Source organism: Vidua chalybeata, chromosome 2, assembly GCF_026979565.1.
Source record: "Vidua chalybeata isolate OUT-0048 chromosome 2, bVidCha1 merged haplotype, whole genome shotgun sequence".
NCBI classification, from domain to species: Eukaryota; Metazoa; Chordata; class Aves; order Passeriformes; family Viduidae; genus Vidua; species Vidua chalybeata.
Window position 1 is genome coordinate 399,989 of NC_071531.1, and position 13,035 is coordinate 413,023.

The following is a 13,035-nucleotide window of genomic DNA, read 5'->3' on the forward strand; positions in this document are numbered from 1 at the left end:
AGCAACCTCCACAGCATTTCCACCTGGCCCAGCCTGGCACGGCCTGGAACAGCCAGCAGGTCCAGACCAGCACCATGGGCAGGGTGGGGCTGGAATGGGCTGCAGGACATGGAGCCTGGGCACCGGGGCTGGAGTGTGGGATGTGGATCCTGGGTGTTGGAGCTGGGGTGCAAGATGTGACCCCTGGATCCACTCCCTGGAGCTGAGGCTCAGGATGCAGACCCCTGCAGGATGTGGATCGCTGGGGTGTGGAATGTAAATCCTGGCTGTTGGGGCTGTGATGTGGGACGTGGCCCCTGGATGCCGGATGAAGCCCGGGAAGGCTCAGCAAGGCTGGGAACCAGCCAGGAGCCGGGCTGGAGGCGTGGGACTGAGCCCACCCCGCAGCTGGTGGCCCCGCTCCCCGCCCAGCTCCTGAGGCCGCTGACTTGGCTGCGGATCCTGCAGATCTTACGGATGCTGCGGGGCCAGAGCCGGCACAGCCCCGGGCACAGAGCCTGGAGCCAGGAGGGCTGGGGCTGGCACTGCTGGGGCTGGCACTGCTGGGGCTGGGCAGGGGCAGGGGAACTGCCGGGGGCTTGGTTCCCCCTGTCCCGGGCCATGGTGGGGCCCTGCCCTCGCTGCGGCCGCCCTGGGAGCAGCTGGGAGGGGAAGAGCCATGAGCTCATCCCCCTGTGCCGGGCCAGGGCAGGGCTGTGTCCCGCTCGTGGCATCGTGGGATCCCCTCCTCATCCCAACACCCACTTCTACACCGAACCCCACCGGGGTGGCACCTTGCCAGCCCCACAGTGGGACCAGGACATGGCCCTGGGGATCCCCACAGCAGGACCCAGACACGGCCATGGGGATCCCCACAGCAGGACCCAGACACGGCCATGGGGATCCCCAAAGCGGGACCAGGACATGGCTGCAGGGATCCCCAGAGCAGGAGCAGGACGTGGCCGTGGGGATCCTCCCACGGCCAGACCAGGACAGGGATGTTGGATGCCCATGGTGGGAGCAGGATTTGGTGCAGCAGGGACCCACGAGCCTGTGGCTGCGCAGCACCCCTGGGGCCGTGTCCCCTCGCCGTGGGCTCCCAGGGTGGGGTCTGCAGGGCCCCCGGGAGGCTCCAGGAGGCGCGGCCATGGGAGGGCCGGGGCTGGGCCGTGCCCGGAGCCCCCCGGCCCCGCTGCCCACGCCTGCCCCCGCTCTGGCTGCAAACGGGAGCAGGAACAAAGGCGGCTTGTGGCGGGCGCCGGGTCTCTGCCCTTCCTGCAGGAAGGCTCCGGGCCCGGACAAGGGGCCCGTGTCCGGACCTGGCCGCCCGCCAGCACGTGCCGGGGGGGTGGCAAGGGGGTGCCGAGAGCGGCTGGGGATGCCACTGGTCCCTCGCTGCTGCCATCGCCTGCCACGGGACACAGGAACACCAGGGACACCCCTGGGCATGGGAACACAGGGCTCTGCCCTCCACCTGCCACTCCAGAGGCAGTACTGGGGTGGCTGGGGGTGCCCAGGTGGGGACCCCACTTGTGTGCCAATTCCTGCAATGTCTCCATCCTCAGTGTCCCCATTCCTACACAGTTCAGTGCCCCCATGGACACCTCCTGCACTGTCCCCATTGCTGTCCCTTCAATGTCCCCAAGCCCCTGGGGGGGAGCTCAGCTGGGCACAGAGATGGTGGGGTCAGAACTGGCCATGGCAGGGACATCCCAAGCTTCCCCTGGCAGTTACCTGGAAGAGAGCCCTGGCAGGTACCATGAGCACCCTCAGCTTGGCCCTGGCCCAGTGAGGGGTCCCAGCCCAGCTCGGGCCAGTGACACCCATGTCCCTCCAGGGAGTGCCCCCATGCCCAGGAAAGGTGGGTGCGTGGGGGAGAGCACAGGACACAGGGGGCCTGGGCAGGTTTTTATTTAAGGAGAAGCAACTCTGGGGACAGCTGGTTACAGGTGAGTCCTGCTGCCCTGTGGATCTCCAGCACCAGCCAGGGCAGGAACTCTCTACTCTGGCCACGCTGGCTCAGCAGGGCCGGAGGTCCCTGGTGTGGGACTCACCCCAAACACCCCCCAGGAGCCCCTGGTGCTGCCAGGGGGATCCCGGGGCAGTACGGGGCAGTGCCAGCGAGATGCTCCGGGCTGGGCGAATGCCAGGGCTGGCACAGAGAGGCTGGGGACTCCCTGTGCCCCAGCTGGTGTAGAGGGTGGAGGTGGCAGGTCCCTGTGGAGGACTCGGGGTGGCGGGTCCCTGTGGGGTGCTCAGGGCTGGAGTGGGGTTGGCCCATGCCCTTCTCAGGAAGCGTTGCTGTGCCAGGACCGGAGAGGGGTCACCAAAAGCAACCGCTGACAGCCGGGGTGGGGGAGCCCGGTGCCCCCGGGGCAGGCGGCCAGTTAGTGCAAACAAGGTCTGTATTACTAAAGCTGGGGGCTTCGGGCTGGCAGCCCCGGTCCCACCGAGGCTCGGGGAGGCACAGGGGTGGCTGGGGGGCAGGAGATGTGTGGGGGCGCCGGGGCAGGGGCAGGATCGTCTCTCGCCAGCCCCGTCACAAGAGCACGCAGGGTTTCTTGGGCTTGGCCGGGACGGGGTTGAGCACGGCCCTCACGGCCTCGGTGAACACATCCTTGATGCCCTCCTGGTTGAGCGCCGAGCACTCCAGGTACTTGACGGCGCGGATCTGCTTGGAGAGGCTGATGCCCTGCTGGGTGGTGATGGGCGCCTGGTTCTGCTCCTTGAGCCGCTTCATGGTCTCGGGGTTGTTCCTCAGATCCTTCTTGGTGCCGACGAGGAGGATGGGCACGCTGGGGCAGTGGTGGCACACCTCAGGGTACCACTTGTGCTTGACGTTCTCGTAGGAGGGCGGGCTGGCGATGGAGAAGCAGATGATGAAGACGTTGGTCTGGGGGTAGGAAAGCGTCCGCAGGCGGTCGTACTCCTCCTGGCCAGCCGTGTCCCACAGGTTTAAGTTAATAGTCCTGCCGTCCACCGTGTTCTGGGCGCTGTAGTTGTCGAACACGGTGGGGATGTACTCCTTGGGGAAGGCGTTGGTGGTGTAGCAGATGAGCAGGCAGGTCTTGCCCACCGCCCCGTCACCCACCACCACGCACTTGATGCTCTGCATCCCGGCGGTGCTGCTGTCCCCTTCAGCAGCCTGCGGGAAAAGAACAGGCTCAGGGAGGGCAACGCTCCAGGGCTGTGTCAGCGTGGTCCCCCTCTGTGACACCCCGAGGCTGGAGGCTGCACAGGGGTCACCCCCTTGGTTCACCATCCAACCCAGTGCCCAGATGAGCTTCCCAGGCAGGCAAATCCCCCTGACAGAGACCCCCCCAATGGGGATCTGCCTGCCATGACCCAGGGACAACATGTGTGTGCCACCACAGCCAGTGTGCATGGGGACCACATTGTCCCCAGGGTGCTGCATGCATGGCAGCCAGGCTGTGGCAGCACCCTGTGCCATGCCATGTTGTGCCGTGCCATGCTGTGCCATCCCATGTTGTGCCGTGCCATGCTGTGCCATCCCATGTTGTGCCATGCCATGCTGTGCCATCCCATGTTGTGCCTCAGCCCGGAATGGGACAGAGGGCAGCAGGGCAGGGAGCAGGGGCATCCCGGGGCTGCGGCAGCCCGTGGGCTGTCACCGTTTGTCCTGGCCCCATCCTGCCCACACCAAGCAGGGCCGCTCCCGGCGGGCAGAGGCCGGGCTGGCGCTGTGGCTGGCGTGGCCCCGGAGCCAATGTCCGCTCCGGCAGCTGTGTTTATCCCCAATCCCGGCGCGCGTTTTCCTTCCTCAGGTTCCCTCTGCAATTCCCATTAAGGGCTGCATCCTGCTCCCCTTCCTGCTGCTGGCCGGAGCCAGGCGCTGCCAAGCCCTGCCCAGCCGAGGCGGGGGCACCCCACGGTGCTGGGGTGGGGAGGTGCCCACCCTGGGGCCAGCAGCCCCTTTCCCACCGGGATCCGGCCGTGGGCAGCTGGTGCCCACCCATGGGATCACAGTGGGAGGACGGGAGCCCCACTCGTGTGCCGGTGACAGGCAGGGAGCAGAGGTGCCGGGGCAGAGAAGCCGCAGTGTCCCGGAGTCCCGGGCTGGGGGTCCCCGGAGCCCGCTGAATCCGCAGGGCTGGGGAAGGGGAAGGGCCCGAGCCCCCCGGCCCGAGCCCCAGCCGGTCCCTGCCCCCTCGGATGGGGAAGTTGCTCTTCCTCTTCCCGCCCTGACACGCGGCTTCCTGCGGCTGTGCCGTGACCCCCGCCCTGCCTGGCTGCGCCCCGACCCCCGGGACAGGCACGGGGGGCTGCCAGGAACTCCCCGCAGCGCTGTGCCTCAGCTTCCCCACCGCAAACCTGCTTCCACGGGCAGGGGATCCCCGCATCCCTGCTGTGTGACCAGGGAACAGCACGGCCGGCACCGGCGGCCGCCCCATCCCCACCCCCGCAGGAAGCCGCCTGCAGGGTCCCAGGGGGCCGCAAACACAGTCCTGGCCTTTGGCCTCCAGTTTGGGAGCAAACACAGCCCGGAGGTTTCCTCGCACCACTGTGCACCAGTTGCTCAGCCCGGGGCAAGCGCAGGCAGTGCTGGGCTGCAGGACTCACAGGGCCGCGAGGTGGGGCGGTGGGAGGAGGGACAGAGGGGTGGCAGCAGGAGCAGGAGGAGAGTGATGGGGACGGGACCAGAATCAAAACAGTGGGATCAGGATCAAGGAGACCAGGACAGTGGGAGAAGGAACTGGATCAGGAGGAGCTGGAGCAGGACAGTGGGGGAAGGAAGTGGATCAGAGCAATGGGAGCAGGAGCAGAGGGAGAAGGAGCAGGGCAGTGGGAGGAACAGGATCAGGGTCATGGGACCGGGATCCGGGGGACCAGGATCAGGACTATGGGAGACCGAGGTCCCTCCGTGGCTGCACAGGGCCACCCTCAGGGACATTCACCTTCCACAGCTGCCACCCACATCCCCTGTGTCCCTTCTGTCCTGCAGCCACTCCATCCCTTGGCCCAGGGCTCCCAGGGCTGGGGGGTACCCCAGGGCAGCCCCTGGAGTGGGACACAGCTGCCCCTGTCACCCCACGGCCCCATTTGGCCCATCTGACCCAGTCTGGACCCGAAGCAGCCCTGAGCCCCAGCCTGGCCCTGTGCCCATCCCACAGAGGGCCATGACACACACGGCTCCTGCTGAGCCCAAACCAACTGTGGGCACCTCGGGATGAGCTGCACCTGGCAGGAACCATCCCTATCCACTCCCCATCCCCATTCCCTCCCCATCCTCACCCCTATTCCCATTCCCATCTCCACCCCGGAGCAGAGGTAACACTCGTGCCCACGAAGGGCATCACCACTGGGAAATGGAGAGGAGGAAGGAAAGGAGGAGGAAGAGGAGGAGAAGAAGGGGCTAGAGGCCAGGGGTCACTTCTCCATCGCCCAGCACCCCTGGGGGGTGTGGAGCCCCCACAGAGTCCCCAGGTTTGTCACCAGCACTCAGCAAACCTGGGCACACACCACGGTGCCCATGGAGGGGCCACAGCAGGACCCAAGGGCTCACACAGGAGCGTTCTGGCTCCTGCCAGCCCTGGCACTGCCAGCACCAGGTACGAGGTGCCCGTGGCACGACAAGGAGACCCGCAGGCACGGCCCACGCTCATAGGGCTCACAGGGCAAATGCCTCACAAATGCAAATGCCTCGCTGAGGAGGGGCTTTGTGTAGGGCAGAGCCCCCGCAGCAGCTCCGAGTCTGTCTGGGTGCCAAGGAGGGGATGTGGTGCCAGGGGGGCTCCGGCTCTGTCACAGCCAAGTCTGCAGCCACAGCCAGCACATCACAGTCCCAACCACCCCACAGCCCCAGCCAAGCCCCTGACTCACACCCGTCTTCCCAGGGAGGATGAGGAGGGACCAGTGCCCTGCCTCCTTGAGCCCCTGGGTCCCTGTGTCCCCCAGCACGGGACAGAGGGTAGGCAGGAGCCCTGCCAAAGGAACCCCATTCCAGGACAGGGCCAGGGGCTGCATCCTCGTGGTGCCAGGCAGGGCTGGAGATCACCCGTGTCCCTGCAGCCACGCTGGGGCTCCCGGGGGCCCCGCTGCCCTGGGGGCCAGGATGGGCCGGTCCGGGGACGCTGGGTGGGTGCCTCGGCCCGGGTGTGCCCCCACCGCCTGCTGCCGGCACAAGGCCAGCTCTGTTCTCCCGGGAGATCCGCGGCCGGCAGCACGTTTAACCCCTTCTGGCCCCCCGGGATGCCGGGGTCAAAGTGGCCTCGTGGGCTTGAGGGGACAGCCCGCGGGGGACACAGCCCATGGGGGCACCTGCCCCTTCCCAGCCCCAGCAGAGGGGGCCGGGGAAGGAGGGGTGGGAGCACGGGGGCTGCACCCCGAGCCCCCCCGGCCACGCTCCTCACGGCGGTGGCACTCGGATGGCGTTTGGGGGGCTGGGGAGAGGGGGAGGCGGCAGAGGGGGGCTGTGGGTGGCACACAGAGGTCCCCCCTCCCATCGCCACCCCCTGGCACGGGAAAAGCGACTCATCTCTTCAGCAGAAAAGGGAAGCAAAACCCTCTGCCAGCGCTCCCGGCCGGGGCAGCCCCCGGGGGTTTTCCGCCGGGGAAGTGGAGCAGCCACCCCCGTGAGCTCCCTGTCCCACGGTCCCCAAACCTGACCCGACCGCCCTGAACCGACCCTGCACGCCCCAGGCACCCCTTCCCCGCCCCACAGCCGCCGGCACACCCCACTTCGGGCACCTCACACCCCACCGTGCCCCCAGCACCCCGCCCTGTGCACCCCACCCTGCCCCGGGCCGCCGGGTGCATCCCGGCCCGAGGGACGTGCCCAGGTCCCCCCAGGGCTGGGGGTCACCAGCCCCGTCACTGGGGTCACTCCTGCTCTGTGGGTGGCAGGCACAGCGTTGCCCCCCCCGGCCCTGCAGCCTGCTCAGCAGCAGAAAGAGGAAATGAATAAAACTTCTGAAATCTCTAAATCCCAAGCAGGGACCCCACGGGGGCCCATGGCCATGGTGGAGATGCAGGGACCCCCCAGGGGCCCCCCAGCTCTGCCGCAGGCTCTGCCGTGGCAGCTAAAATAACTTCCATGCTGAGTCGGAGGATTTTGATTTCCCTCATTTTCCAGCTGTCGTGACTAATTTCCTCATTTTATTTCCCTGCCAGGCCAGGCTCTGCTCTGCCCCTTGCCATGGCCACGGCCACTCCCGGCCCTTGGCCTCTGCTCCAGGCGCTGCCAAAGCTCTGCAGCTCCAGGGCTGGGGCCGGATCCAGGCCCCTCGAGGGCATGTGGCCACTCCTTGACCGGGCCACTGTTCCCAGCAACCACAGGGCTGGATCATGGGGATCCTGGGGTGGGTGGAGGGATGGACGGATGGATAATGGATGGACGGACAGACAGATGGATGGATGATGGATGGATGGATGGATGGATGGATGATGGATGGATGATGGATGGATGATGGATGGATGGATGGATGGATGGATGGATGGATGGATGATGGATGGATGATGGATGGATGGATGGATGGATGATGGATGGATGGATGGATGATGGATGGATGATGGATGGATGATGGATGGATGGATGGATGATGGATGATGGATGGATGATGGATGGATGGATGGATGGATGATGGATGGATGGATGGATGATGGATGGATGGATGATGGATGATGGATGGATGGATGGATGGATGGATGGATGGATGATGGATGGATGGATGGATGATGGATGGAGGATGGATGGATGGATGGATGGATGGATGATGGATGGATGATGGATGGATGATGGATGGATGATGGATGGATGGATGGATGATGGATGGATGGATGGATGATGGATGGATGGATGGATGGATGGATGGATGGATGATGGATGATGGATGGATGATGGATGGATGGATGATGGATGGATGGATGGATGATGGATGGATGGCTGGATTGATGGAAGGATGGAGGGATGGGCAGGATGGATGGAAGGATGGATGGATGATGGATGGATGGATGATGGATGGATGGATAGATGGATGGATGGATGGATGGATGGATGGATGGATGGATGGATGGATGGATGGATGGAAGGAAGGATGGATGATGGCTGGATGGATGGAAAGATGGAAGGATGGGCAGGATGGATGGATGGTTGGATGATGGATGGAGGGAAGGACAGGATGGATGATGGATAGATGGACAGGATGAATGGATGGAGGGATGGATGGATGGATGGCTGGATTGATGGAAGGATGGAGGGATGGATGATGGATGGATGATGAATGGGCAGGATGGATGGATGGATGGATGATGGATGGATGGATGATGGATGGATGGATGGATGATGGATGATGGATGGATGGATGGATGGATGGATGATGGATGATGGATGGAAGGATGGATGATGGATGATGGATGGATGGATGGATGGATGGATGATGGATGGATGGAGGGATGGATGATGGATGGAGGGATGGACAGGATGGATGGATGGAGGGATGGACAGGATGGATGGATGGAAGGATGGACAGGATGAATGGACGGAGGGATGATGGATGGATGGATGGCTGGATTGATGGAAGGATGGAGGGATGGGCAGGATGGATGGATGGAGGGATGGAGCCAGGCAGGCCAGGCCAGGCTCCTTGGCTCCAGCGGGTCCCAGTGCTGGGTGGCAGCCCCGTGCTGCTCCAGCGCCTCTCTGGGCCACGGCCAAACCAAACTCACTTCCATGCACGAGGGCACAGCCCACACCTGCACCACAGCCAGCATGGCCCAGCACCTCCACAACTGCCCACAGACACTCCTGGTGCCTGGGCCAGCCCGCTCCCACCACAGCCCGTCCCCGTGGGCCCCCTCCCACCACACTCCCACCACAACCTGACCCCATAGGCCACAAACGGTGCCTCAGTACCTCAGTGGCTTCTCCTTCCCCTGAGCCAAGCGGAGGAAGACCAGCAGCCCCCACACCCAGCATCCATCCACAGCCCCACAGGCTCTAGGGATGGTGGCCCCACACTGACTGAGTGACCCAGTGACACGGGGGACACCCTTGGGGGGACCCCATGACAAGCACCCACGGCAGGCACCCCGGCCACAGGGACAGCCCTGGCACGTCCTGACTGCTGCACACGTGTGGCAGCGCCTGCAAGGATGTGTGGGGTCACACAGAGGGGGGCAGTGGGTCACTGCAGTGGGTGCAGGGGATCAGTGGGGTCCGTGGGTCACTGCAGGGGCGGTGCAGGGGGCAGTGGGGTCCGTGGGTCACTGCAGGGGCGGTGCAGGGGGCAGTGGGGTCCGTGGGTCACTGCAGTGGGTGCAGGGGGCAGTGGGGTCCGTGGGTCACTGCAGGGGCCGTGCAGGGGGCAGTGGGGTCCGTGGGTCACTGCAGGGGCCGTGCAGGGGGCAGTGGGGTCCGTGGGTCACTGCAGGGGCGGTGCAGGGGGCAGTGGGGTCCGTGGGTCACTGCAGTGGGTGCAAAGGGCAGTGGGGTCCGTGGGTCACTGCAGTGGGTGCAGGGGGCAGTGGGGGCAGTGCTGGAGGCATCACTGGGCTCAGTGCAGGGGGCTCGGTGGGTCCGTGCGGGGGGTCAGGCCAGGGGGATCCGAGGAATTGGGGGTCAGCGCAGTGGAGCAGTGCTGGGGGAGGTCAGTGGGGTCAGCGCAGTGCTGGTCAGTGCGGGGGCTCAGTGGTCAGTGCAGGGGGCCGGTGGGCCGGTGCAGGGGGGTCAGTGCAGGGGGCCGGTGGGTCAGGACGGGGGCCGGGGGTCCCGCGGGCCGTGCAGCGCCCCCCGGTGCCAGCGCAGCCCCTGCAGCGCCGGGCCGGGAGCGGGACAGGGGTGCGGCTGCAGATTCGGCGGGCGCGGGGCCAGGGGCGGGGGTCCCGCCGAGGGGGTCGGGCCGGGCCAGTTTCTGTCCCCGCTCTGTCCCGGCTGCTGCCGGGCCCGCTCCCGCCCAAAACGCCGCTCCTCCGGCACCCCGGTCCCCCGTTATCCCCGGCTGTCCCGTTATCCCCGGGCCCCCGTTATCCCTGGCGGTTCCCTTATCCCCGGAGGTCCCGTTATCCCCGGAGCTCCGCTGTGCCACCCCCGTTCTCCCCGGTCCCCCGTTATCCCAGGCAGTCCCGTTATCCCCCGTGGTCCCGCTCCGGGCGGGTCCCGCTGCCGCCGCCCCCGCCCTGGCCCCGACGGGCGGCTCCTCCCGCCCCCCGCTCGGAGCCCAGCCCGGCGGGGACCCCCCGGCCGCGGGACCCCCCGGCCCTGCCCGGTGCCCCCGGCCCCGCACTCACCCCGGAGCATGGCGCGGCGGCGGGCGCGGGGCCGGGGCGGCAGCGGCAGGAGGACGAAGAGCAGGACGAAGAGGAGGAGGAGGAGGAGGAAGTCTGCGGCCGCCTCCTCCGCCGCTCCGGGCGGTCCCGCGGAGAAACTTCCCCCACCGCGCCCGGCCCCCCGCGCCCGCCGCTTCCTTCCTCGGCCCCGGGCCGGGCAGCGCAGCCCCTGCGCCCTCCGCCGCCGCCCCGGGCTGCGGACGCCGGGACGGGGCTGCGGGCAGAGCCGGCGGCCGCTTTGGGGCACGACCCCCCGAGACCGCCCCGAGCAGGGACCCGCAGCCCCCGGGGCCGGGTGGGGAGCAGGGACCCTCCTCCCTCGCCAGCTGCCTGCGCCCCCCGAGCCCCCCATCCCTGAGCCCCTCATCCCTGAGCCCCCATCCTTGAGCCCCCATCCTTGAGCCCCCCATCCCTGAGCCCCCACCCTTGGCCCCACCTCTGACCCCCCCAACCCCACTCCTGCCCTCCCCACCCCTGGCACTCGTCCCTGATCCCGCCTCTCAACCCCTGAGACCCCCTTGGCCCCCCGCCCCTCACCCCAACCCCACCGCTGGGGACAGGGCTGGGGACGGGGACACACCGGGGCGGCCACTGCCAGCCCAGGGGGACCAGAGCTCGGGGGTGCAGGGGGTGAGAAGGGAGGGGAGCCCACCCCACCCGGGGCTGCCTGGGGACTCCCCCTGCCCTCGGGCTGCCTCGGGGTGTGGGTGGGGAGGGGGTGACAGCACAGGGGGTGACAGCGCAGGGGGTGACAGCGCAGTGGGGACCGGCTGCCCCTGGGGAACTGGGATAACTGGGGGAACTGGGATAACTGGGGGAACTGGGGCTCCCCTGCTGCACCCCAAGGGGGAGCAGGCGGTCCCGGGGCTACTGCGGGAGTGCCCCCCACCCCCGAGCTGTGCCGGGCCGGGGCCGGAGGAGCCCGGGTGCTGTGAGGGTCCCCCCGAGGGCCGGCTCCCCCAAGCTGGGAGTCCCCATGAGGGCCGGGTCCCCCCAGCCGTGCCCGCAGCCCGTGAGGGTCTCTGGGGCAGGAGGGGCTCGTGGGGGACACCTGGGAGTGGAGGGGAGGCGGTTCCCGGGAGCGAGTGGCCTGTCCCCATCCTCATCTCGGGGTCTGCAGGTGTGGGTCCCCCAGCGCCAGCACGGGCACCAGGACTGGCAGCCGGCGGAGGCTGGACAGAGGCCGGCCCCGTGCCCCAGCCCGGACACCCGCCGTGCCCGGGGGACCCCACGAGGGTCCCCCGTGGGGGACCCCAGAGCGGGGACCTGGGGCACCTGGCTGGGAGGAGCCTGCTCCAGGGACAGGGGTGTCACTTCCCGGAGCACCCCGGGGAGAGTGGGACAGGTGTGATGGGTGGGACAGGTGTGAGGGGTGGGGCAGGATGTGTCCCCTGTCTGTGTGTCCCCTCCCCGTCCCCCCGCAGCTGGTGGCCTCTGGACACGCTGGTGGCACCACGCGGCCCTGGGGGTGTCACAGCTCCGGGAGGTGTCGAAATTTCCTCAACCCCACTGGAAGCAGGAGCCACGTGCTGGGACCCCAGAGTGTCTCTGCCCAGAGGGCGGGGGCGCTGTGACACGTCAGGCTGGGTGACATGTCACGGTGTGTCGTGTGTCACAGTGTGTCATGTGTCGGGGTGTGTCACGTGTTGGGTGTGTCCTCTGTTGCGGTGTGTCACACGTCTCAGTGTGTCCCCTGTCGCGGTGCATCCCCTATCGCTGTGTCCCCTGTCGCTGTGTCTCCTATCGCAGTGTGTCCCCTGTCATGCTGTGTCCCCTATCGGTGTGTCCCCCATCACGGTGTGTCCCCCATCACGGTGTGTCCCCTGTCAGTTTGTCCCCTGTCACTGTGTCCCCTGTCGCTGTGTCCCCTGTCGCGATGTGTCCCCTGTCGCGATATTTCCCCTGTCGCTGTGTCCCCTGTCGAGCTGTGTCCCCTGTCGCGGTGTGTCCCCTATCGCTGTGTCCCCTATCGCTGTGTCCCCTGTCGCTGTGTCCCCTGTCGCTGTGTCTCCTATCGCGGTGTGTCCCCTGTCGCGGTGTGTCCCCTGTTGCGATATTTCTCCTGTCGCTGTGTCCCCTGTCGCTGTGTCTCCCCTGTCGCGATATTTCCCCTGTCGCTGTGTCCCCTGTCGCTGTGTCTCCTATCGCGGTGTGTCCCCTGTCGCGATGTGTCCCCTGTCGCGATATTTCCCCTGTCGCTGTGTCCCCTGTCGCTGTGTCTCCTATCGCGGTGTGTCCCCTGTCGCGGTGTGTCCCCTGTCGCGATATTTCCCCTGTCGCTGTGTCTCCTATCGCGCTGTGTCTCCCCTGTCGCGATATTTCCCCTGTCGCTGTGTCCCCTGTCGCTGTGTCTCCTATCGCGGTGTGTCCCCTGTCGCGGTGTGTCCCCTGTCGCGATATTTCCCCTGTCGCTGTGTCTCCTATCGCGCTGTGTCCCCTGTCGCGATATTTCCCCTGTCGCTGTGTCCCGGTCCCGCCATTCCCCGCTCCGCCCGCCAGGGGTCGCTGCGGGACAGCGCCGTGCGCGCGCGGGCGGGAGCGGGGGCGTGGCCACGTGCCCGCCCCCTTGGCCCCGCCCCTGAAGGGTGTGGCCCGGCGGCGCTTGGCCACGCCCCCTGTCAGCGCGCGCGCGGCGGCGCCAGGGCCCGGTGCGTAGCGCGTAGCGCGGCGCGCGGGGGGGGGGGGGGCGGACGAGACCACCGCGGCGGCGGCGGGGGGGGGGGGGGGCGGGGGTGTGCGGGGCTGTCCCGGCACAGACAGAGCGGGGCTTTC

The 13,035-nt window shown here is 67.3% G+C and overlaps 1 protein-coding gene across 1 annotated transcript; it reads right to left on the reverse strand.

The window, feature by feature from the left end:
- Nucleotides 1-1,874: 1,874 nt before the first annotated feature.
- On the reverse strand, nt 1,875-10,306 carry RHOG (ras homolog family member G). The gene is made up of 2 exons (XM_053934234.1): nt 10,225-10,306; nt 1,875-3,124 (listed from the first exon to the last, which is right to left on the reverse strand). Exon 2 carries the CDS (start codon nt 3,092-3,094, stop codon nt 2,519-2,521), a length of 576 nt encoding a protein of 191 aa, XP_053790209.1. The 5' UTR covers nt 3,095-3,124; nt 10,225-10,306; the 3' UTR covers nt 1,875-2,518.
- Between the last annotated feature and the right edge of the window lie 2,729 nt (nt 10,307-13,035).

Excerpts from the sequence above, each read along its gene's own strand:
- RHOG (XM_053934234.1), bottom strand. The coding sequence starts at position 3,094 with ATGCAGAGCATCAAGTGCGTGGTGGTGGGTGACGGGGCGGTGGGCAAG.